Source organism: Nycticebus coucang, chromosome 9, assembly GCF_027406575.1.
Source record: "Nycticebus coucang isolate mNycCou1 chromosome 9, mNycCou1.pri, whole genome shotgun sequence".
Classification (NCBI taxonomy): Eukaryota; Metazoa; Chordata; class Mammalia; order Primates; family Lorisidae; genus Nycticebus; species Nycticebus coucang.
In genome coordinates this window covers 84,376,512-84,400,890 of record NC_069788.1, presented here as the reverse complement: position 1 = coordinate 84,400,890, position 24,379 = coordinate 84,376,512, and the positions used below count along the sequence as shown (strand labels likewise).

General features: G+C 45.3%; 2 protein-coding genes across 3 annotated transcripts in view; one reads left to right on the top strand and one right to left on the bottom strand.

Annotated features, from left to right (window-relative positions):
* The window catches only part of CCNK (cyclin K), a 32,573-nt gene extending 15,182 nt beyond the window's left edge, over positions 1–17,391 (top strand). The window contains exons 2-11 of the mRNA XM_053601125.1: positions 413–661; positions 1,082–1,163; positions 3,009–3,140; positions 7,554–7,659; positions 8,608–8,665; positions 9,663–9,832; positions 10,176–10,474; positions 11,313–11,346; positions 13,988–14,059; positions 16,044–17,391. Of these exons, the coding sequence (XP_053457100.1) occupies positions 465–661; positions 1,082–1,163; positions 3,009–3,140; positions 7,554–7,659; positions 8,608–8,665; positions 9,663–9,832; positions 10,176–10,474; positions 11,313–11,346; positions 13,988–14,059; positions 16,044–16,669 (1,776 nt within the window). The 5' untranslated portion in view covers positions 413–464 and the 3' untranslated portion in view covers positions 16,670–17,391. The remainder of the gene's footprint in view (positions 1–412; positions 662–1,081; positions 1,164–3,008; positions 3,141–7,553; positions 7,660–8,607; positions 8,666–9,662; positions 9,833–10,175; positions 10,475–11,312; positions 11,347–13,987; positions 14,060–16,043) is intronic.
* Positions 17,392–17,852: 461 nt separating this feature from the next.
* The window catches only part of CCDC85C (coiled-coil domain containing 85C), an 84,757-nt gene continuing 78,230 nt past the window's right edge, over positions 17,853–24,379 (bottom strand). For both annotated transcript variants that reach the window (XM_053601126.1, XM_053601127.1), the window contains 3 exons: positions 22,804–22,899; positions 21,970–22,068; positions 17,853–21,132 (listed from right to left, as the gene is read on the bottom strand). In XM_053601126.1, coding sequence (XP_053457101.1) covers positions 21,043–21,132; positions 21,970–22,068; positions 22,804–22,899 — 285 coding nt within the window. In that variant the 3' untranslated portion in view covers positions 17,853–21,042. The remainder of the gene's footprint in view (positions 21,133–21,969; positions 22,069–22,803; positions 22,900–24,379) is intronic.

Genomic DNA, 24,379 nt, shown 5'->3' with positions numbered 1-24,379 from the left:
AAAACTTTGATCCTGCATCAGGTACAAGGCCAGGCTCACCCCTGTAATCCTAGCACTCTGGAAGTTCAAAGCAAGTGGATTGCCTGAGCTCAGGAGTTGGAGACCAGCCTGAGCAAAATTGAGACCCACGTCTAAAAAGAAAATAACTGGACCCTGTAGCAGGTGCCTGTAGTCCCAGGTACTTGGGAGGCTGAGGCAAGAGGATCACTTGAACCCAAAAGTCTGAGGTTTTTGTAAGCTATGATGCCATAGCACTCTATCTAGGGCAACAAAGTGAGACTCTGTCTCAAAAAAAAAAAAAAAAAAACAACCCAGGTACTATCTAAGGTTGTAGATTGTTTATAATTGTTGGGATTGCTCATAGTGTGGAGTATCCCTTTCCAACTTTGCTTTCTTTTTCTCTTTCTCTTAGGACTCTAACATTTTCATAGAACCTTTTGGAAAGAACAAGTCTACTTCAATAAATGAAGGAGAATAAAGAAAACTCAAGCCCTTCAGTAACTGCAGCAAACCTGGACCACACAAAACCATGTTGGTACTGGGATAAGAAAGACTTGGCTCATACACCCTCACAACTCGAAGGACTTGATCCAGCCACTGAGGCCCGGTACCGCCGAGAGGGGGCTCGGTTCATCTTTGATGTGGGCACACGTTTGGGGCTGTATCCTGACTCTTCCTGGAATCTGTTGTAGATAGGGTCCACCACCGCTGCCAAGAATTAAATTACATACCGTAGATATAATATACAGAAATTTCTCTGTACCAGAACAGTTCTTAAATAGGCATGTTATTTAAATATTGTTTCTGATTTTCCTGACACTTAAGTATAGACTTAGCCATGAGCAGGTGGCCACCCAGAAGGAAAACAGGTGCCCATTAAGATCACAGTTGATATGTTTCTAACAGCTTATACAAGCGTAAAACCAAAATTCTAATACCCTGAAATTTCTGGCTTCCTGCTTTGCCACTGCTGCTGTTTACCACTGATTTTGTTACTGTTGTTTGTCCTTTTTATTTTTCTGCATTGAAATAAGAAAATAACCTGTAAGTTATTGGTTAGAGTCCTTAACGAAAACAACAGACACTATGATACCCTAGCAACTGGAATAATTTATTTTCATCGCTTTTATATGTTTCATTCCTTCAAGCAATTCCCAAGATATGTAAGTATCTGGATTTTATTATAATTGTGATCATATGTTATTATTTTCACACAGTTTGGTGGGTTACTTATAGTCTCTTTATCATATTTTTTCAGAAAATATTTCTTTTTATATGGTATATAATAGATAAAAACAAAATCAGGCTTAAACTCTATTACTTCCATTAATCATGTTCAAACTTTTTTCATTCAGGCTAATATGGACCATAGTCATATTGCACTTTGTATTAAAATTGACTTCACTGTTATTTTCCAGAGTTAAATCTGGGCTTATAATAGAGACCCAACAACAACCAAGGAAGCAAAATGGAAGAGAAATTCTCTGTGTCATGTTGCTTATTCTTCAGTTACTCCTTGACTCTGTACTTTGTCTTATTCTCTAAAGGAAATCTAGACAGGGAAGCTGCCTCAAGTAGCTTTTAACCCAGGATAGGAAGTGAAGCCATCAGAGTAGTACAGGGAGAGTGCTATAGCATTCAAGGAGGAGATTAGTTACATCTTAGAGAAAGCAGGAAAAGTGCTAAGAAGGAGGTGCCAGCAGTAAGTTAAACAACTTAAAAATACATAGGGCATAGAGATGCTCAATCAGTAGTTCAACAGAAACTAGTAGAAGTAGACACAAGGGCAGGCAGGCAGCATGTTGTCTGCCCAGCCAGGAGCTTCATTTGGCAGGATGAGAATGATGGGACCCTATGTGAAGGTTTTCACCTACCATCATGAACCTTGAATGCCAGACTTCAGAAGTTTGTAGATAAACAATGAAGTGATTGAAAGGTTTCGTGAAGAAGATGGCAAATTAGACTTAATAGGAAGATTATATTATTGGTCTGTTTTGATTTTGGGGGGTGGGGTGCTAAGATTTTACTTAGATTAATATGCATATCTTCCCCACTAATTTGTGACCTTCTTGAAGGAGAAGACCATGTCGGAATCAGTTTTTGTACCCCTGGCCGGTGTTTGACATCCAGTGTGATTGGTATTATGTGAGGAGAGTGGTATGTGGAAGGGATAGAATGAATGTAGAGAAGCTGAAGATGGAATAGTCCAGACCTCAGCACTACAGGGACTAAACCAGGGTTGAGGTAACTGAGGGAACAGCATCTTAGTCTGTTCAGGCTGCTGTAATAAAATTCCTTAAACTGGATAATGTATGCATATGAACAACAGAAACTTATTCTTCGCAGTTACAGAGGCCGTAGAGTCAAAGATCAAGGTACTGGTGGTTTCATTGTCTGGTCAAGGCCTGTTCCTCACGGAGGGCGCCTTCTGTATGTCCTCACATGGTAGAAAGGAGGGACAAACTCTTGGGCCTATTATAAGGGCTGTAATCCGATTTATGAGGGATCGCCTCCCTAAGGCCCCATCTCTTTTAGCACCGCATTGGGGAGAATTGTGGGAGAACACAAACATTTAGACCATATCAGAGAGGAAATAAAGTGTGGACAGTGGTATAGAGATGGATTTAACAGGATGCACATTGAGTGGTGTTATTTTTTCATAGCAGGACTTACTGTTCTGGGGGTTGTCATCTTTCAGATTGGAATATAAAAAGAAAGTTAATTTCCATGACTATTTTCCTTTTTGGCATAATTTGTTTACATGACATTTTCTTAAGAAAATTAAATTTTAAATAATTTATGAAGCTGATTTCTTTTGGGGGCGGTTATATATGTAAAATTTCTTTTAGTTCCTTTAGGTTTTTAGAGTATTGGAGTATTTATAAATGAGAAAGAGAAAAGTAGGAGAATCAGGGGGACCAGTTTATTATGAAGGCCAAAAATCCTTTTGGTTGTCTCTGTGTGATCTTTGATAACAAAAATTAAGAGCTTTTATCACCCATTTTTAGGTGACAGGAGCTTGTTGTCTGTTTTTGGCTGGGAAAGTAGAAGAAACACCAAAAAAATGTAAAGATATCATCAAAACAGCTCGTAGCTTATTAAATGATGTTCAGTTTGGCCAGTTTGGAGATGACCCAAAGGTAAGAACCATAACTTCTTGCCTTTAAATCTTGATTCCTCGTGGTACCATTATGAAACTGTTCCTTATGTTGGCAGGGGTATCTGCCACTGTCTTGAGCTCCTAAGAGGACCTTGTATAGAAAGTACTCCCTGCTTTTGTAGGAGAATAGGGAAAAATAATGTATTTAACACTTAATGCACTTGCATGGTGCTTCCTAATGTGCCCAGTAGTGTTCTAAGCACTGTAGAGGCGGTTAGCACTTTTCTTCTTAGGTTTGGTGGTGATGGCAGGATCATATCTCCAGCTAGCTTCTGGGTCAAACAGAAGTGCATGTGCTACATGTACATGTACCGATGCCCTACATATGCCGTTTGTCTTTTGTTTCCCAAGAATATTAGAAGCTTTCAATGTCTGCAGCACTTTCAGGCATTCAGAGATTTATATGACCCTACCATCCATCCTATTCCTTCTCTACAACCCCTCCCAGTGTCAGCAAGTGGTGTACAAATAATTGAACACATGCTTTTATTGTGTTCTAAAAATACCACTTTCAGGGACCAATGGTATTTTTCTTCTACCTCCAATTCTTATCAGCATCTCCCTATTGTAACTCTTCTGGTACCTGTTATTTATCCTTCATAATATTAGATAGTTTTTTTTTTTGAAAACTTTGTATTTTAGTGTAGTTTGGGGCTCACAGCAGAAAGAAGTGGAAAGTACAGTTTTCCATCGATCTGCTCTTATGCATGCACAGCCTCCCCCACTATCAGAATCCCCCCACCAGAGCAGTGTGTTGGTTTTACTGATGAGCCTATATCAGCACATCATCCCTCAAGAGTCCATAGTTTATACAATGTATTATGACATGTATCCACCAGTATATTGTCATACAGTGTATTTTTACAGCCCTACAAATCCTCTGTGCTCTGCCTATTCATCCCTCCTTCCCTCCTAACCCCTGGCAACCAGATCTTTTACTGTCCCCATAGTTTTACGTTTTGGCTTCCTTAAGTTTCCATTAGATAAATTTTTATCAAATAATCACACACATAACTCTCTCACCTTAACTGCGAGAGTCATGAGAATAAAGATTCTGTCTGTTTTGTCTCATGCTTATTTCAGTAGCAGGACAGAGTAGGCCTTCAGCGGTATTTTTATGGAATAAATGACTACTACTATATGGGAGAACTCAAAAATCACAGTTAAAGCTAAGGTGATTAAGTTCAACACCGTTCATTGTCTTGTTTTTTTTCTTAACTAGCTCGTATTATCTTACATCACTATTTTTCTCTCTGCCAAATAACATTTATACGTGTGTATATAAAATGTGTAGTCATTTCCTCACTGCTTTGAGGAGTTAACAAGACCCAAGGATGCTTTTGTACATATTGTGGCTATGATTAACACTAATATTTTTTAAATATTGTCAGTATAATATCATCCTTAAACTGTATCTGTTAGCCTATTTATAAAACTTTGAATCTATTAGGAACTCATATTAATAATTAAAAATTCAACCATCAGATAAAGTTTTCAGTGCCCATGGGTATTTGATTTTTACCAACTCATGAGGCCCTGTGCCCTGGGTGTGACAAGTCCAAGTATGGGGACATGCTATGCACCAATTAAGTCTTGATACTAAGGCAGGTGAATCTTGTGGCTGACAAGCTGTGGTTAAGGATTAGGCATCAAACAGATCTGAGCCCATGGCAGGGTGAAGACACATGGCAGCAGCTGGTGTGTACTGTCCCCCGGTGTCTTGGATAAGTCCCCCTTGAATATGAGCATATACCCACGATAGCATCAAATCAGAATACCAAGCCCTGGTCCAGGCACAGTGAAATAGAGGTTCTGCAGCCCCAATAGTAAAAGGGGAATTGCCATACCAGTTAGACCTGAAGGGGCAAGAGAGCTCTGCACCCTGCCCCTTCCTCTGCCTTGTGCAGTTTTCCCAGACATGATTTGGGAAATAGGGGCCAAAGGAGAGCACCCTGGACCTGGGAGCAGTGAAGACATCGTGGAAGATGCTTTCCTTGACAGAATGAGGGCACTTATTTCGGGGAGGCAGTGTAAGTATTTAGGCAAAATAAGACTGAAACACATGAAACTTTTTTTGCCTTAATTAGTTTTGCCTTAGCTGTGTAGCTTTTCCCCATAATCATCATGTATTTAGCAAATATTTTAGCCACTGTGTTAGGTACTAGACCTAAACACTTGGCAAAACAGACATTGTCTTTCCTTAATGACAGGATGAATTTCAGTCAAGTAATCATATAAATAACTGTTTGATTATAACTGTGGTAAATGCTATAAAAGATCATTAAAGGTGCTATGACAGTGTTCCACCCAGAGACCTGGACAAGTACCCCAGAGCTGAGAGAAAGCTTCCCTGAGGAGTGATGTTTGCTTGAAGACGTATCATTACCCCATTAATTGAATATTTGGAACCACAGAGAGAGGGCAGGCCTTGGGCTGTCTTGTGGCACTAAATGGACTATAACCTGGAAACCAGTTGGCATACTTGGTAAAAGAATTGTTTCTAAATTTAGAGGAAATGTTGAAGCTGCTGGGGAACAGGTAGTAACAATGATAGGCAAAAGAAATAAAGTTCTTTTAATATTCTGTGAAAGTTACTGAGATTTTAAAAAGCTTTCATGAGAAAACATTTAGGAAACTAGAGTAGAAAAACCTTGCCATGTTATTTGGAGTAGTAAATCATTATAGTATCACATCTGTATCCTACGAAGTAATGCTGTACTTCTTTTTTTTTTTATTAAATCATAACTTTGTACATTGATGCATTTATGGAGTTCAGAGTACTGCTTCGATATACAATGTGAAATGCTTACATGGAACTAGGTAACACATCCATCACAATTATACTCATTTCTAAATAGTTTTGAAATGTATCATTGCATCATGCACGTAAGGTGAGTTCCCCCCGATACTTCTAAATGAAGAGCTGTTACCTGAGTGTCTGGTTTTTCTAAAGTTAATAGGTTTATGCAAACAGTTGGTGAGATTTTCAGTTCTCTACAAAGCCCTTTCTTCTCTAATCCCAAATAAGTAATTCTGTCTAATTTGTTCTTCCCTGTACAGTGTCTTGGTTGTGTTTTACATTTGTCTTCAGTGCTAGATACAGTCAGGCTAGGCTGCATAGCAGTTGAATTCAAGAAATACCTGTTTAGGGACATTAGCTAGTTAGTATAATAAAAGAGGAGATTTCATTTACAATAGCAACAGATATCTAAAGAGAAACCTTGTGGAAGCCTTGTTGCGGGTAGAGAGGACTTTAAAAATCCTAAAGGACTGAAAAGATTTTAATAAATAAATTTTTGAATGGGCGGCGTCTGTGGCTCAGTGAGTAGGGCGCTGGCCCCATGTGCTGGAGGTGGTGGGTTCGAACCCAGCCCCTGCCAAAAACCACAAAAAAAAAAAAAAAAAATTTTTTTTTTCCTAATTGTTCTGTAAATTCAGTGAGTTCTCAGAATATCGATAGCTTTTTTTTTCCGGAATGACATTAAGTAAAATGATACTAAAACTTAAGTGAGAAGGGACATACAAAAATAAGAAACTTTTGAAAAAGAGGAGTAGTAATGGAACTACTGTTTTTCTTCCATATTCTTTTGATCCTGGTACAGAAGTAGATCAATGAACAGAAAACATTTTATAACTTATTCAGTAAATGATGTTGGGACAGCTAATTTCCAATCATGAAAGATTTAGGTATAAAAAATAATGTGCTTCTATTCATTCATACATACATACTATAGGTAGAGCTTACTGAGTTTTCATGAGGCTGGCTATCGTAATCTCTTAAAGATTCAATGAAAATTCCTTAGGGATTGTTTCGTTTTTTTTTTAATGGGGGTCTTGAAAGAAACTACAATTTAGTCCAATTATCTGTAAAGTAAAACTAAGTTTTATAAAGAGAGACTCATGCATGTATTTAAAGTAATAATATTTCTGAGGATCTTTATTTTGTTTCCCGGGTTTTTTGTTTTTTGTTTTGGGTTTTGGGTTTTTTGTTAACCTTGTGATTATTTTATCTTCCTCCTTTGAGTTCTTTTCAGAATTTGTTAGTGTCTCTGTTAAAAACCTGAGTGGGATCATATCCAAGTTACGGCACCAAAAAAAAAAAAAAAGAAACCTGAGTGGGAAAGAGGAGAAAAGGACTTAAAAAGTTGTAAAAATGTAACTTGAAGAGAGAATAAATAAGAATGCTCAGGGGGTTTTTTGTTTGTTTGTTTATTTTGTTTTTTGTTTTTGCAGTTTTTGGCCCGGGCTGGGCTTAAACCCACCACCTCCAGCATATGGGGCTGGCGCCTTACTCCTTTGAGCCACAGGTGCTGCCCCGAATGCTCAGTTTTTAAATGCTGTTTAAAATTTGTGATGGTAATTATTATCCCAACATTTGCTTTTTTATTTTTAGGAAGAAGTAATGGTTCTGGAAAGAATCTTACTACAGACCATAAAGTTTGATTTACAGGTAGAACATCCATACCAGTTTCTACTCAAATATGCAAAACAACTCAAAGGTAAGAAAAAGTTTTTTAAAGAACTCTGTTATTCTGAAATCACTTTTTTATAATATGATGATACTCAAATTACACTTCTCAAAAGAAGAAAATAGGAAGTTCACTGTGTAAAGTACTGAAGATATAGTTTGCTTGGACAATTCAGTATCTTACCTGTTAATGCTGTTTCTTTTATGCATAAACGACTCTGTCATCTAGTTGACAAGTGATATAAAAGACAGGAAAATGAGGGAGGGTTAATGGTGGGACCACACCTATGGAGCATAATGCAAGGGCACAAGTCAAATCTATCAAGTATAGAACACAAATGTCTTAACACTGTGATCAAGTAAATGAGGTGAAAGCTATGTTAATTAGTAGGATGTAAGCACTCCAATTTGTACAAATAATCAACACTTTGAACCCCACAAAGGTATTTATGATCTATGTATATATGACTTAATAAAAAAAAAAAAAGACAGGAAAATGAGTCAGAATGTTTTAAATAGACTAATAAAATTAGCCTTGGAGCCAGGTTTCTTATAAATGGTGGTTTAGTATAGGTCATGTGGGGAAGATGTGGACCCACATCATTTGTCCTCATTTCCCAGGCTCAAGCTCTTTGCTGTGTATTGGAATGATTTTAGAGACAGAGTCTCACTTTATGGCCCTCAGTAGAGTGCCGTGGCATCACACAGCTCACAGCAACCTCCAGCTTCTGGGCTTAAGCGATTCTCCTGCCTCAGCCTCCCGAGCAGCTGGGACCACAGGCGCCCGCCACAGCACCCGGCTATTTTTTGGTTGCAGTTTGGCCGGGGCTGGGCTTGAACCCGCCACCCTCGGCACATGGGGCTGGCGCCCTACTCACTGAGCCACAGGCGCCGCCCCATAAGAAGTTTTAAATAAATTCTTGTGGAGTTTTTTTTCTATTACTAATAATTTACCTTTTCCTCCCCTCCCCACTTCTAGGTGATAAAAACAAAATTCAAAAGCTGGTTCAAATGGCATGGACATTTGTAAATGACAGGTATTCATGTTCAAATGAATGTTGATTGAATTACAGTGTTTTAAAATAAGTAGGGACTTTATGGCTTATTTAACCCAAATCCCTTATTTTGTATCAGAGGAAACTGACTTACCCCTACTTAAAGAGCCAGTTAATCAGTCACATTCTAATGGGGAGGGGGTGATCAGGGACTGCCCCACCAACATTTTTTTTTACATGTTGTCTTGTCCTCTTTCTCATTCTGGCTTTAACATGCTCAGAAACACTAACAAATACTGATGTACTAAAAGCACCTTCAAAGGGGTCCATCCCTGACCCACCTCCTACACACACTGAAATGTGACAGCTTAATGGCCAAGCTGGAGCTAAAGTTCACTTCATCTGCTTCCCAGCAAAGGGGTTTCTTTCTGCCTTGCCATGATGTGGTGTGAGATGCTGAAAACTTATCACCAGTTTGAAATACAAGTCCAAAACAATATTCCAGAGAATTTTGACAACTAAATACGTAGACCTCCATTTGTTTCTATAAAAAAAAAATACTTTCCTGTAATGGTTTTAGAGTCTGTTCTTTTTACAGTCCAGAATTGAATGAGGTGATGTGGTGAAGAACAGAATGTCTATGAATAGAGTTGCTGTCAGCCCTACCCTGTGGCAGTCAGAGAAGCCTCTCTCATATTTGACCTCCTCATAAGATTTTATTTGAAGAAGCAGTTCAGTGGCTAGGATTTCAATAATTTAAAGAACATAGAAACCATTTTCATTTGTATTTCATGAAATGTAGCTATTTTTGAATGTGCTAAAATCCTTCTGGTTCTTTAAGAAACAAATTAGTAACTATAGTTAACTGAATTTGATACCTTTATAAAACTAAAAGCTTCCTTTTTATTTATAGTTAATCATATTTAGGGGAGAATAATCAAATTAATATTTAAATATGGCATCTAATCTGCATATATTAGTTTAATTGTAAGTGTTAGATCATACAATTCAGGTAATCTTTTTTTTCTTATTGAACTAGTCTCTGCACCACCTTGTCACTACAGTGGGAACCTGAGATCATAGCAGTAGCAGTGATGTATCTTGCAGGACGTTTGTGCAAATTTGAAATACAAGAATGGACCTCTAAACCCATGTATAGGAGATGGTGGGAGCAGTTTGTTCAAGATGTCCCTGTTGATGTTTTAGAAGGTACTGTGCATGCTGAACTTTCTTGTGGTAGTGTTCCATGTTTACTCTGCCTGGGAACCTTGAGTCCCAAGAATGGATTTTCCAAAAGTGGTACATGTAAGGAATTTTTCAGAAGCATTTTTAATTAAACTCTAATACATAAGTTTTTTCTTTTTCGAAGCTCATAGTTTTGGTGAACTAAAAACTACACAACTAGTGTTGTGCATAATAAAGATAGATTGGGTTGCAAATGTGATTCCTGTTTATTGGTCCTTGTAGGAAAATCATAACTAATTTTTTTGCTAGGTAAAATTTTATCTAAAATACGAATTTCTGCTAAATATAATTGTCGGCTATCATTTAGACATCTGCCACCAAATCCTGGATCTTTACTCACAAGGAAAACAACAGATGCCTCATCACACACCCCATCAGCTGCAGCAGCCCCCATCTCTTCAGCCTACACCACAAGTGCCACAAGTACAACAGTCACAACCATCTCAAGGCTCTGAACCATCCCAGCCCCAGCAGAAGGACCCCCAGCAGTCAGCCCAGCAGCAGCAGCAGCAGCAGCAGCAGCAGCAGCAACAGCAACAGCAAGCACAGCAGCCCAAGAAAGCCTCTCCACAGCCTAGTCCTCCCCGACAGGTCAAACGAGCCGTGGTGAGTGGGCCGTGGCAGGGCCCTGGACATGGTGAGCTTTCCAAATGGCAGTACCACACCTGAACACCGTTCCCATTTCTGACAGATTGAACTAAACAGAAGAAGTGTGTGACTCACACAAACTCACAGTCTGTGTGTCGATGGGGAGCCTGAAAACTAATGTGGTCCAAGGAAGGGCTCCTCTGAGAACCAGGAGGGCTCTTTCCTCCTAGTGCAGCCCCCATAGAGATGACCACCTGTGTCATCTCTGCTAGGGCTCTGACTCCTATTACGCAATATAGTTTCTGCAACCTAGCATTGTCATTGTGGATGCTGGCTACGTGCAGCTGCCTGACCTCACAGAGTGAACTGTTTCCTCCACCCTGAGTGGTCCTGACTACTAGAAAAATTGTCTCTTCATAGCCCTTCATGAGGGTTGAGTTCTTTAAAGTGACACAGAGTATTTGTAAAAGTTTCTAGTAGCAGGAGCACAAGTCTATTTTCTCCATGGTAGCAACCCCATCCAGTGGAGAAAGCCAATTTTTGTTCCCTAGCCCCCATAAGAAGCTATGTGGGATGCGCTCACATCAGCAAAACCAAGGATCACCTACAGGAAGTACAGTAGGACGCCAGAAATGGTGTTCAGAACCTGCTGTTCTGACATAGTCTTTCTGTCCGAGTTGGAAAAGCGAAAGAGGAAGAGAGTAGACATGATGATCTGTTAGAGGCCCTGCAAGTTTAGGTCAGAAATATGAGGCCATGTTCTGTCACTGTAATTCTGGGAGTGCCTGGATAATCCTTATTTTTCCTCACCATAGCAGCACTTAGTTAATAATTGTATATTTTTCTTCTGTAACAGGTTGTCTCTCCCAAAGAAGACAACAAAGCAGCAGGTAATTTCCTGTTCTGATTTTTTGTTTTTTAGTTTTATGTGTCGCTATACAAAACTTTGAATTCATTTAAATGCTTAGCCAACATTGTTTCCTTACTTATATAGATTGGCCTTAAAATTTAATCTTAGAGCCCATCAAAAACTTTCCCCTGTCTACCAGAAAAAGCACACTATCTTCTGTGTTTCCCAGCTGACCATATATTTTTAGATTATAGTCTAACAATAGTTGTCAATACAGAAGACATTATTGACAATAAAAATAGACTCTGTAACATACATAAAATATAATTATGGTTGTAGGAGAACTGTTGCAGCAATTTTGTTTAGAGATTTTGCCATCATAGCAGCAAGAGTCCAGGGCTACCAAGATGCCCTCATGAGCCCAAAGCTGCAGCATGGTGAGGGTGAAGGCTGGGAAATGGACTGTGGTGTACTGCCCAGAGAGCCACGGTGGCCCAACCCTGCCTTCTTCTAAATGCATTAGGGCTTTTTCACGTTTGTAGCACCCAAAGTTGATTAATCTGTTTCTATATTATAAATAGAGGAAGTGAGCAAAGTTTGAAACATTACAGAACAGAAAATTAGAAATGTTTTATCTGTGTTGGTCTGCCCTGTCAAACTGAACTCTTTGAAGGCACAGACCATATTTACTCATTCATTAAACTGCTGTGAGATCTTCAAGTTAGGATAAAGCTAAATTTTTTTTCGGTGTCTTTGGGGAAATGATGAGTTCAGTACAGGTGAATTTTTTTTAGCTCCAAGTTGACAGACATTAACTGTGAGACACAAGAATGGGCCATGCTCCATGCCATGTGGAGTGTGCAGTCAGGAGGTGATGACGTGCAGGTCTGTCAGAGAGGCAGGAGAAGAGCCACTCATGAACCTGGAGGAAGACTTGCCTTTGAGCATCTAAAGTTCAGGGAATGGAGCTTTTAGGTAGAAGGATACAAGTGGTCAAAGGAATTGACCATTTGGGGAAAATGGAGAGGAGTCTTCCTGGAGTGTAAAGAGTTGAAAGGAACTAGCTTTTGGTAGGATTGAAAATGTGGGTTAGGACCAGATCACAGAGTCTGTCTGGAGGAATATGGATTTTGCAGAGGCAGTGAAAGTCTTTGGAGATAGCAGGGGGATGGCAGGTCAAAGTTCATTTAAAAATGAGTTTCCTAGCAGCAGAAATGGGACATGTGGTTGGAAATGGGGAGAAGCTTCACACCAAGTGAAATGTGGTGTGAGCATGTGGCAGTGCTCCCCATGGTGTGAGGTCCCAGCAACACCATGCAGCATGGGCCAACAGCCCAGGGCTGCAGAGCACTCAAAGTATGCAAATGCATATTACCATGCACTAGCCAAGACAAAGGACTCACCAGATTACCAGGAGTTTGTAAGAAAAGCAAATGTAAAGGATCTCGTTAATGAAGTTTTATATTAGTTACATGTTGAAATATAATATTTGACCTATCAGATAGAAATAAAATACCATTGAAAAGTTTAAAATTGTATATATGTGGCATTTATTATATTGTTGGACAGCACTGATCTAGACAGCTTTAGCTGACTAGCTGTGGGAAGAGAGGGAGGAGGTACAGACCTGAGGTGAGAGTAATACCACTTAATGGGACGGAGGGAAAAGGTAGAGTGCAAGGTGCTGGCTGGTGGGTCTGGGGATGGATGGCCCATGGTTTTGGTGGAGAGATGGATGATAGAGATAAAGGTTTGCAGTCATCCACTTAGAGGGAGTTGAGTCTCTGAGGAAGAAGATAAAGAGAAAACAGGTCCCTGGAATTCAGCCTGTGTTTGTGAGGAAGGAAACCAAGAGAAAGTGGTCAGCGATGCCAGAGGACATGCAAATCTGAGTGGTGTACAAGCCAGGTTAAAGTATGTTTCAGGAAGACAGAGCCACTGCTTAAAAACAGAAAGAGTTCTTTCTCCATTGAGTGTGCACATCCTCAGCCTCTTACGTAGAAGAGAGATTGAACTTCTATAGCCTCTCTTGAAGACCTAGCGCTGTCATTGTGAATACTGGTTATGTGATGCTGTCTGATCCCAAAGGGTAGACTATTTTTTTCTGCTCTGAGTTGTAATGACTTTGTGCTTTTATGAAAGTTGCATTCTTCCTCCTGTCAGTACACCAGCCTCCATCATTCCACTGACTCCAGTTAATGTGCTGCTTCTGGCATGCAGCCATCTGGAAAACAGTATTTGTAAGAGAAAAAATAAGTATGTCTAAGAATAAAAAAGTAGAAATTCCTCTTGTGAGCACCCAGGGCTTCGGTGGCATGCCATTGCTACTGGGAGCTTGTGTTTGTATCCTCTGTGGTGTGAGGACTCCAGGTGGAGAGCCCTGGTAACTGAGATGCTGCTCCGCAGTTCCCATATTGGAGGGACTCATATGAAATGGTGAGGAAACTTACGCAGATGTGGCAATGGGCCGACAACAAAGCTTGTGGATTTTTGTTGTTGGTATTTGATTTATTAACAGGATTAGAGTATAGCTGAAGCCTTCCTAAAGTCTTGGCCATATCTGTTCTAACTCTCCGAAAGAAATCTTTGGTAGTATGTTTGTCTTTTTCTTTTTTCTTGATGATATCCATATTCATATGAAAAGGTATGAGTGGTTTTTTAATCCACTTTTTTTTTTTTAGAACCACCACCACCTAAAATCCCTAAAATTGAGACCACTCATCCACCACTGCCTCCAGCCCACCCACCTCCAGGTAAGCACCTGCTGAAGCAGCTTGGCTAGCTGTCCTTGTCACCTGTTGGAAGGATAGATGTAGCAGGTCCTGAGAGCTTAGAGAAAAGAGACTATGTGGCCAAGACTTACAAAGCAGCCATGAACAGGGATCTTTCAGAAATTGTCCTTATTTTGAGGATGTTATAAATTATAAGTTCATCTGTATGTTCTCTAACCTCTTGCCTCCAGAAATGCTGAACTACACAGGATAAATGGATTTAGAGTGAGTTTTAGGAAAACAGAACCCTGCCAAAGATCCAGGCAGAACTGCTGTATGTTAGACTCCAGGTCTCTCTCACACCTGCTTCCTGTTGGCAGGATGTCTTCTCTCAGTGCATTTTGAAGAATAAACAATTGTTCAGTCACATGGAGAGTACATGAAAGAATGGAAAGTTCTCAACAGGTACACAGTGAACTCCTGACAGCACTAGGAAAAAGGAGGAAAGTTACAAAGAATACAGCGTTCTTTACCTGGAGCATTTTGGAAGATAAACCATTAAACTAGAGAAGGCCAGGGGCAATATGTGTTTTTCAAAACGTGTGGCAATTCCAGAGATGTCTCTGTGCCCCATCAGCAGCTCTTTTAGTCTGCTGCACATTGGTTGGCACATGTGGCTTATAGAAAGGTGTGCCTATAACAAATGGGCTGCTGAGTCAGTTTCTTTCTGTTTATAGTCATGGAGGTTTGTATGCTTTGAGTAAACAGAGGCATCATTTTCTACTTCAGGCCAAATCCCACAATCCCCAGTTCAATATGAACCTTGCTTAAAAAGATGCCTGCAGTTGCTCATTTAGTATTTCAGTTGCTCATCTAGTATTTATGGATCATTAAGTACAGTTCCTCTGCTCCTGAGCTAGGGGTTATGTCTCCACTGAGGAGAGACGTGGCGCATGGGGGCCCAGGTACCGCTGGCCATGCTTAAGGGCTCCCACTGTGGATAGCTGGGGGCAGGCCTGGGACTTGAGTGAGACCTGGGAGCCAGATAGTTGTAAGGGGGCCATGGTTGGAAACAGCAGAGCCTGGCAGTGAAGAAAGGAAAGAGCCAGAATTCCCATGAGGTACAAGATGACTGGAGAGATTTTAAGGTTGGCAGTGATGCTTAGGGGGCAGTTTGGTGACAGAGTATGGTAGTCAGATATCAGGTATGCAGAAGGGAGTGAAGTGCTGAGGGGAGACCACTTCCTGTTCCAGTTCAGGCCCAGAGGACAAAGCTGGGTGCACTGATCACTGAAGAGGCCTCAGAGTTGAATGTTATGAGAGTTAGTTTCTTAAAAGGGAAAGAGCATGTTTGTGAATCCAACTGGCTGTGGCATTAAGGCTTGTGTGGAACGTGCCAGCACCCTCTAAGGCCTCCTGGGACACATGGAGGTGGGTTCTGAGCATGGGAGTATCTCAGGAATGCCAGGTCTGCCTGCCCCACTGCACACACGCAAGTACTCATCTTCAGAGGAAGCTGCTGAGAGTGTACAGTGATCTGGCTTCTCTTCGGTAAAATAAAGCCAGAATTGGTACTTTGTTGGGTACATTGGGAATGACAGAGACTTGTACAATATTTTTTTAAATGTCACTGCATTCATTTGACCAGTTCTCGGGCTTTCTGCAAAATGCCAGTGCTACAGACAGTAATTCAATGTGACTCTGTCTCCCAGGGTCAGTCTCTGGGGTCAGAGACAAACAGAAAGATGGAGGAGCCCAGGTATGTGTTTGTGCTAGGAAGAGGGGTCTGCAGACCAGGGCTGAGGGAGGGAGACACAGTTGTCATCACAGTCATGGGAAGGGCCCTTCTGACAGGTAGTGGGGAAATACTAATGGTATCAAGACATGGGATGTAGGCCCACACATTGGGCCACAGAGGTGGCAGCTGCTCCCTGTTCCTCTGCAGGAGCCACTGCCTGCCAGTCCCTTCACAGGGACCAAATGTTTTGAGCCACAGCCAGGCAATGACTTAATCTCTCTCCTGCAGACCGGAAGCCTCCCCTTGCCGCTGCCTTAGGTGAGGCTGAGCCACCAGGCCCAGTGGATGCCAGTGACCTCCCCAAAGTCCAGATTCCTCCTCCGGCCCACTCGGCCCCTGTGCACCAGCCACCACCGCTGCCACACCGGCCCCCACCCCCACCCCCCTCCAGCTACATGACGGGGATGTCTACCACCAGCTCCTACATGTCAGGAGAGGGCTACCAGAGCCTGCAGTCCATGATGAAGACCGAGGGCCCCTCCTACGGTGCCCTGCCCCCAGCCTATGGCCCACCTGCACACCTTCCCTACCACCCCCACGTCTACCCGCCCAACCCACCCCCACCGCCTGTGCCTCCTCCCCCTGCCTCATTCCCTCCACCTTCCATTCCTCCCCCCACTCCTGGCTACCCTCCACCTCCACCTACCTACAACCCCAACTTCCCGCCCCCACCCCCACGCCTGCCCCCAACCCATGCAGTTCCACCCCACCCTCCTCCAGGCCTGGGCTTGCCACCAGCTAGCTACCCACCTCCCGCTGTCCCCCCTGGAGGACAGCCACCCGTGCCCCCACCCATCCCCCCGCCCGGCATGCCTCCAGTTGGGGGGCTAGGGCGGGCAGCGTGGATGAGATAACGCCTTTTTCCTTTTTTTTTTTTTTTTTTTTTAAGAGTTTTTCTAATCAGCTCGAAGAGTAGTTTAGGTGGGTAAGCAGCAGGGTACCTTGTATAATGCTAGACAGTTGCAGTATGAAAAGAATGGACCAGCCCCCTGGGATGAAGTTGGGGTGCTCCTCACATCTAGAGGATGGGGACAGCCAGCTTTCAGTGTAGCCTGGGCGGCACCTTTTGCCATCTGACTGTGTATGTAACTTGGTTTCTGCTAACATCATCAGAGTCCTGCACTGGGTTACTTTATACTAGTAAAAATGTTAACCAGCCATATTGGCTCAATAAATAGCTTCAGTAAGGAGTGATCTTTCCTTCTAGAAATCAGTGCCTATTTTTCCTGGAAATTCAATTTTAAATAGTCTAATTCCATCTGAAATCAGGCTGTTGTCATAGTTTTTATTCAGTAATGTTCTCTCATGACACCCATGACCACGTTTTTGATTTATGTTTGCATCCTTTGTATTAAAATTATTTTGAAGGGGTTGCCTTGTTGGGTGGCTTTTTTCCCCTCCAGGGAGGAGAAAAATTTACTAGGAAAGTAATGTACACATATGTTTACATCTATTTGCAAATTCCTGTACATAGAGATATATTTTTTAAGTGTGAATGTAACAACTTATTGTGAATTCCATCTTGGTTACAGATGAGACTCCTTCAGTTATCCAAATAAAATCAGTTCTGAAACTATCCTTTTGTTTGTTGTGGGTGGGAGGTGGGACACCAGGCCTTAGTAGCCCAGGACTGTGGGATCCACAGGAGCACATCGGGTTCCCCGGACTCTGCAGACCAAGGAGAGGCACAGCTGTAGCCTCATAGCAGCCATACTGAGCCCCACGGTCTCCCAGGACCCCTCTGAGTGGGTTGGGATAGCTGCCTCCTGGGTTAGCTGCCACCATCCCATGTCTGCATTAGTTTTCTTTGGAGGAACTGGTTAAGTTCCAAACCAGTTTTGAACATTCAAGCACCTATGCGTAGAACACAGGTTCTTAAGTCAGGAAATTCCTTCCATTTTTGGCCATGACTGGACAAGAAACTGGACTGGGAGTGGCCTTCACCATTTACCCTTAAAGGCCAAAGCTTACCATGTAGGGAAGCAGCTATCCGGGGACCCTACCACCCACAACACAGACAAGCACTGAGCACCCAGCCAGGAGGCTCGCAAAGAGGCCTTTATTTATCTAGCTCAAAAGTATACACTATCACAATCCTTTTTGTTACTCCTTTTACTAAAATAGTTCAAATCAGTGTTTTTGCCACACTATCAAAAAGTTCTATGTCTTTTTCTCTCCCCAAATCAAAGTGGTTCAATAGAAGGTAGGAACGGGCCAAGAGTCCCCAGGTTCCTGACTGCGCAACACTGGGGTGGGAGGGGTGGCCCCAGGTCTCACTGCAGTCACCTTCTACAGAAAATAGAGCATAGCTGCCAGGCCTGGGGACAGAAACCAGACGTTCCAGCCCATCTCCAAAAAGCAGCACAAATACTTCCCCCCCCTCCTCCACAGTATGAAAAATATACACCTCTACCACTCTGCAGTCATGCATTTAGTTTCTTTAAAAAAAAAATCAGTAGTATGTATTTTGTTTGCTCTCAAGTTTCAAGAAAAAAAAAATGAAAGGTCACTTTTTCTTCTTTAAACACTGGTGTGTAGCTAATAACTTTTGAATAAAAATGTGCCACCCTATAAAATGTGCTCAGCAGATAGGACTCCAGGATGGCTGGGCCACCTGGGTGAGGCTGGAAGGGTACATTTCATCACAGTGGGACCTGAAGCCAAGTGCTGGACTTCAAGATCCGGAATCGGAGCATTGGAAATGTAAGTGGCTTCTGAAAGGACACCCCACCAGGCGCTTTCAGAGCTAAGGCTCCAGAAGGGAGGTGTCACCCTGCTAGTAGCAGAGCCAGAAGTCACACTGAGCTGTACTCCTCCTCAAAGTCCCCCTATGGGAGGCCCCATCTGACCCTCTCCAGCTTGTGGCTCTGCTCTTTGCAACTGCCATTTATATATCCAGAAATAGAGGGTCGGAGTCACTGCTGGCTTTTTTAATCAGCTAGTATGGTATGTCTGAGATACGACTGTCACAGAATACTGTCCTAGAAAACCATCCCAATGCTGCTGTGTTGGCTCAGGGGCATCACAGGCAAGAGGGTTCTCAAAGAAATGCTCCACTGATCCCTGAATGCCAATGCAGCATTAGGGAAGGGGTCACTTCCCTTCAGAGGGAAAAGGTCGCTTCAATGCTGCTATTCCCTTGGCTAAATTGCAGAACTGCAGGCGCCAAGAGCCTTTACTTATTGCTTATTTCAGTGGTGGCCAAGCCAACCTGATCCAAATAGGACTTATGTGGGCTCCAGACTCAGTCCCCACCCAAAATGAACCCACCCCCACCCAGGCTGCTCTGTGATTCTTTGGACTCCAAGATCCAGAAGGGGCCTACTCTCCTCTCCCTGGTTCACCTGCCCACTTGGGCAGGAATTACCTGGTATGAGCAGCAGATGGTCATCCAGCTTCAGGTCACACACCCCTAAAGACCCCAAAGAGCCTCTGATAACACTCTGAGCAAGAACCATGCCCATGCCCATGCCCATGACCAACACCCACTCAGCACTCCCTGGGCACAGTGAGGGCTGCAAGCCTTTCTCCTGAGAGTGTGCGACCCAAGGACGCTGACGGCAGACACCAGAAGGAAATGCTCAGAATAAATTCCTCAGCTGGGGAGAGAAAGAGAAAAGCCATTTCTCGCCCCTTGCTTGGGTCCTTATCTTTTACTTGGGCCTATATGAGACCAGCTAATAGGAAGACAACCTCTTTAGGCTCTTCAAGTGCTGCAGCATGAAGCTCTAAGCACCACTGGGAGAGTGTAGGAGTCTGATGGGTGGACAAGCTGGATAAAGCACATGTGGATGCCAGAGGCTGCCACAAGGGCATTCACCGATGTCAGGAAAGTGGCCTGTCCCTATCTCACAGGTTCTGGGATCTCATTTCTAATGTGCCATAGATCACTTAGCCACTCTGGGCCTCATTCTCCCTGCACTCAAAAAGTTACCTATTACACTTGATAGTCTTTACAGGTCTTTTACACTATTGGTGTCATGTGACCCCCAGCCCTGTAAGGAGGGCCTTATGCTGCCCATTCTATAGCTGAGGACACTGAGGCTCAGAGGGGAAAGTAACTACTTTTGATGGGATAGTGAGGCAGCAAAGCTCAACTTGGGCTTCAGCTCTGCCCAGCCCACCTGCCCAGTACCTCTCCAGCAGATTGATCCCATCAGCTTGTCTGAATGAGGACCCAGGCCATCTGGAAATGGATGGCCTTGAACTGGGAGAAGAGTGGAAAGGAACATCAGAGACCCCATTTTTCCACCAGGGGTCCAGAGAGGCTGAGTAACTTGTTGAAGGTCATACAGCAAATTAAAGCCAGAACCAGGTCGGGAGACTCCTCCCTTCTCAGGGAGAACAAAACTTTTGTCAACTGTGGCTGTGACAGCTCCATCAACAGTGACCCAGGCTGTGTCTGGGCCCTAGGAGAGGCCACAGCCAACTAAAGGCCCAGCTGTGACCCAGTGCTACCCATCCAAAGATAGTCTTGTGTGGCTCTCCAGAAACTCTCCATAGGACCTTCCTATGTAGCTGGCCTATCATGAAAACCACAGAAAGGAATGTGCCCCGGACACTGGGCTGAAGGAACACAGAAAGATGGGGCACAACCTGGCAGAGTGGGGGGGACATTGCAGAGTGTGTTGGGGAGGTGAGGGCTGATGAGCTCTAAAAACAAGCAGCAGATGACATCAGGACAGCTGAGGACGGATCCCCAGGCAGTGAGGGGCCCTGGCTCCCAGAGCTATGTTAGAGGAAGAGGCTGAGATCCCAAAGCAGCCTCCAACCAGCCATGGACCAGCAAGTTTCTTCATCCATGACAAAGGGAACCCAGTTCTTGGTGAGCTGGGGGCCAGGCCACAGCAGGCAGGCAATAAGTGGTGCCCCTGCATGAGGATCCAGTGGCCTCTGTCCAGTGTAGGTGACATTTGGGGGTGGAGAGCAGGACAGAGAAGCTTGGGACATCCCTGGGCCTTCAGCCTCTCTTCATGGAGGCCGCTCTGCTGCAGTGAATGGTCGGTAGCTTCTCATCCTCCCAGTTTGCTGGTGTGGTGAGGCAGCAGATGGAGGCCTGGCTGCATGTGAGACCCACAGCAGCCAGGCCAGGGCAGGCAGCATCCTATGTACACTTCACCAAAGAGGAAGAAGACAGTGGCTCAGCCAGAGGTCCTGCCCATGTCTGGGGCATGAACTCTCCCTGGGAATCCAGGCAGAGCCAGCCCATGTCCTTGGAAGAATGGCCCTACAAAGGCCCCTTGAACTGGTTCCCAGACAGGTGCTGCCGGATGGAGGGCTTGGAACTGGCAGCATCTCCCAGTTTTCTCCAGACCACCTAGGGAGAGAGGGGAGGGGAGGGGAGAAAGGTGAGGTGTGAGTGAAGGGCTCACCCCAATCTACCCACTTTTGTGCTCTACAGAATCACCCATATGCTCAGAGCCATAGAGCCAGGAAGGGAAACTTAAGGTGCTGGACACCTAGAGTCGCTCAGACCAAGTCTTTGCACACCCACACTCACCCCACGCCTGCCCTCCTGGACAGGTCATTGCTGGGGTGTGGCTCGGCTTCAAAGCTGGGGGGGCTCACAGGCCCAGGAGACAGGGCCTCCCCCATCCCCCCACATAAGCCCCAGCTTAGACCTTGCGAAATCCCTGCCCTGCTACTCCCCCAAAGGTCCAAAGCAAGAGATGATAATGGTCATCTAGAAGGACAGGACCATTTCTAGAAGCAAACGCAGCCCCAGCCTCCCTGCTCGCAGGGCAGGGAGTTCCACCTGCACTGCCAGCTCCAAGCACCTCTAACTCTGAACACCCCTTGCCCAGCCAGCAACAACCAGGGGACACCAGCAAGCTATGGAGGGAGGGTATGTGCAAGCACCTAGGATAAACAAGACCAGTCCTGGGGAGTATGGGGGAATGGAGCCCAGGCTCTGTCCAGAACCCCAGTCGTGGCACTCTGTGGGCAGAAGCAGATCTGCAGAGACCAGAGCTGTCTGGGAGAGGGAGGGCAGTGGTGACAGGCCCAGGCTGCAAGGCCTCCAAGGCCTCCCCCAGCCCTCCAGGGCACCTGGCACTAGCGGAGTCCCACACGGGGAAGGGTGTGGCCATGCTGGGCAGCCCTAATCACATGCTCAGTACCAGACCCCCATCCCCAGTCCTGGGAAGGGCCTCACGTTGCACATCTCTCGAACAATGGCCTTCTCCTTCTCACTCAGGTCTTCCTCGCAGCTGTCCTGGAGCTGCCGGTCCAGGTTCTCATGTACCTCTAGGACCTGAAGGGAACAGGTCTCAGGATCAGAGGCAAAGGCCACCAACAGACCCGGGGAGGTTTCCTGCTACAAAATGAAGATGGAGGACCCCGCTACCGGGCCGTGAGGACAGGGGCATGGGGAAAACTGAGGGGCAGGTCGTCCCCTCACCTCACTGTGGAGTCATACATGGGAAGCAGCAGCCCCAGCTCATGCTGGGAAAAGACAGGTTGGGTGGGCTCCCTACATCACTCCAACCCAGAGCCCACCAGCAGGAAGGAGCCAGCACTTGTACACGTGGGCAGCACAGGTGCAAGCATGGGCATGTCCATGCACACCCATGCATGACATCCTTGTGCGGACACACAAGGAAGGACACAGCAGTGGGTGCTATGCTCAGGTGTGGAGCTCCAGAGAAATCAGAGCCTTGCGGACCTGCCTGCCTGAGCCTAGGACCTGTGAGGGCAACGGCTGCCCAGAGGGAGAGCCTGGGAGTCCTTCCAGCCCCACTCTTGCTCCTAACTCTCTAGCTTTGGGTCAGTGCCTGCCCTCCTCTACCCCATGCCTCACTTTCCCTAGCTGCAGTGGCTCCCTCAAAGTGCTATGGGCCACCATGGCCACCAGCCACCCACACACAGGGGCAGCCCACCACTGCCACTCAGATGCTCCTGGATTCAGGGCATATGTAGTCACAGGTCCCACAGTCCAGCAGTGCACCTGGCATCTGAGGGCTCCTGGAGAGCAGGTGGTGGCCCTTACCTTCATGGCGTGCACAACAGCCTCAGGCTTCTGTCCTGCAGAACTATAGCCAGCAGGGGATGGTGAGGGCAGCTCAGGAACAGGGCAGGCCGGGCCCTGCAGGAAGGAATAACACACCTCAGCTCACCCTCGCTGGCTCCCAGGTGATAGGCAGCTCAGGGAGGTCCCTGATTCTGTGGGCCAGGGCCCAGCAGGAAGTGGAAACAGAAGGAAGGCAGGTATGAGGACTGGGCACCCAAAGAGCCCCCAGCCCCCTCAGGACAGTCCCCTCTCCTCACATCATATCAAGTCTTCAGCAGATGGAATGGTCCCTTGCAAGGCAGAGATAAGAGGAGAAGCCTGGGGCACCACTGTGTCCCTCAGGGTCCCCTGCAGCAGCCCACCCACAAGGTCTGTTTTGCAAACAAAGTACAGCCAGGGGGCAGCGCCTGTGGCTCAGTGGGTAGGGCACCAGCCCCATATACCAAGGGTGTCGGATTCAAACCCAGCCCTGGGCCAAACTGCAACAAAAAAATAGCTTTGTGGTGGGTGCCTATAGTCCCAGCTACTCAGGAGGCTGAGGCAAGAGAATCGCCTAAGCCCAGGAGTTGGAGGTTGCTGTGAGCTGTGTAACACCACATCACTCTATGGAGGGCAATAAAGTGAGACTCTGTCTCTACAGAAAAAAAAAAAAAGTACAGCCAGGGAGGAAAGAGATTCTAATCACACAGCAGGATGAGGAAGGTCTGGATTCAAACTGAGAAGTTCCTCCCTTCCCATTGCAGCACTACCCAGGGCTGAGAACCCCCTCCTGGCCCGTCCCAGCCACCTGGGGGATGAATTGGCACCAGGTGCCCAGCTCCCACCTGAGGTCTGGGGTGGGGGCCTACTCTCTGGCAGAAGCTGAGAGTCTGCGCAGGGCAATGGGCTCAGCCCCACCCCAGCTTCCCTCTTGCAGGGTCCAGGTGACCCTGGGGAAGGGTGCAAGACTTCTGGACTCAGACTGCAATGGGGAACCCTAGGGGACCAACAGGAACCAGGAAGTGATAAGTCACTGGAAGTGGGCTTAAGAGGAAACTACAAGTGCCCACGACCAGGCAGAAAACACCGAGAGGCACACAGATAAGCGAGTGGGGTCCAGGACATCTAGTAGCTCCCACACTGGCAACCTTGAGCTAACTTTGGAATTCAATCTGTTTCTTCCTCAGCAAATGGGCCCTAGCAGCCTGGCAGATACAATGAACTGGGATGGAACCCTGCCAGGCCAGGACCCACACCGCTGTGCCACCACACACTGCCCAGGCTGGGCTATTCAGCCACCTCCCACCCCCACCCCCGGATCCTAGAACCTTCCCCAACCTGGCAGCAAATGCTCTGCGTTCTCACCATGTGCCAAGGCCTGGACCTGCTCCTAGGGCATCATGGGCTGACCAGCTCATGGGGGCACACAGAGGCCAGGCCCCAGGTACCACCCACAGATTCCCTAGCCTCCCTGGGATTAAGGGAGCACTGGACCTCTGCCATATCTGGAGGCCCCACAGCTGGAGGGTCCAGTTTCAGGGACCCAAGCCAGGTCTGTCATGCAGGGAAACCAAAC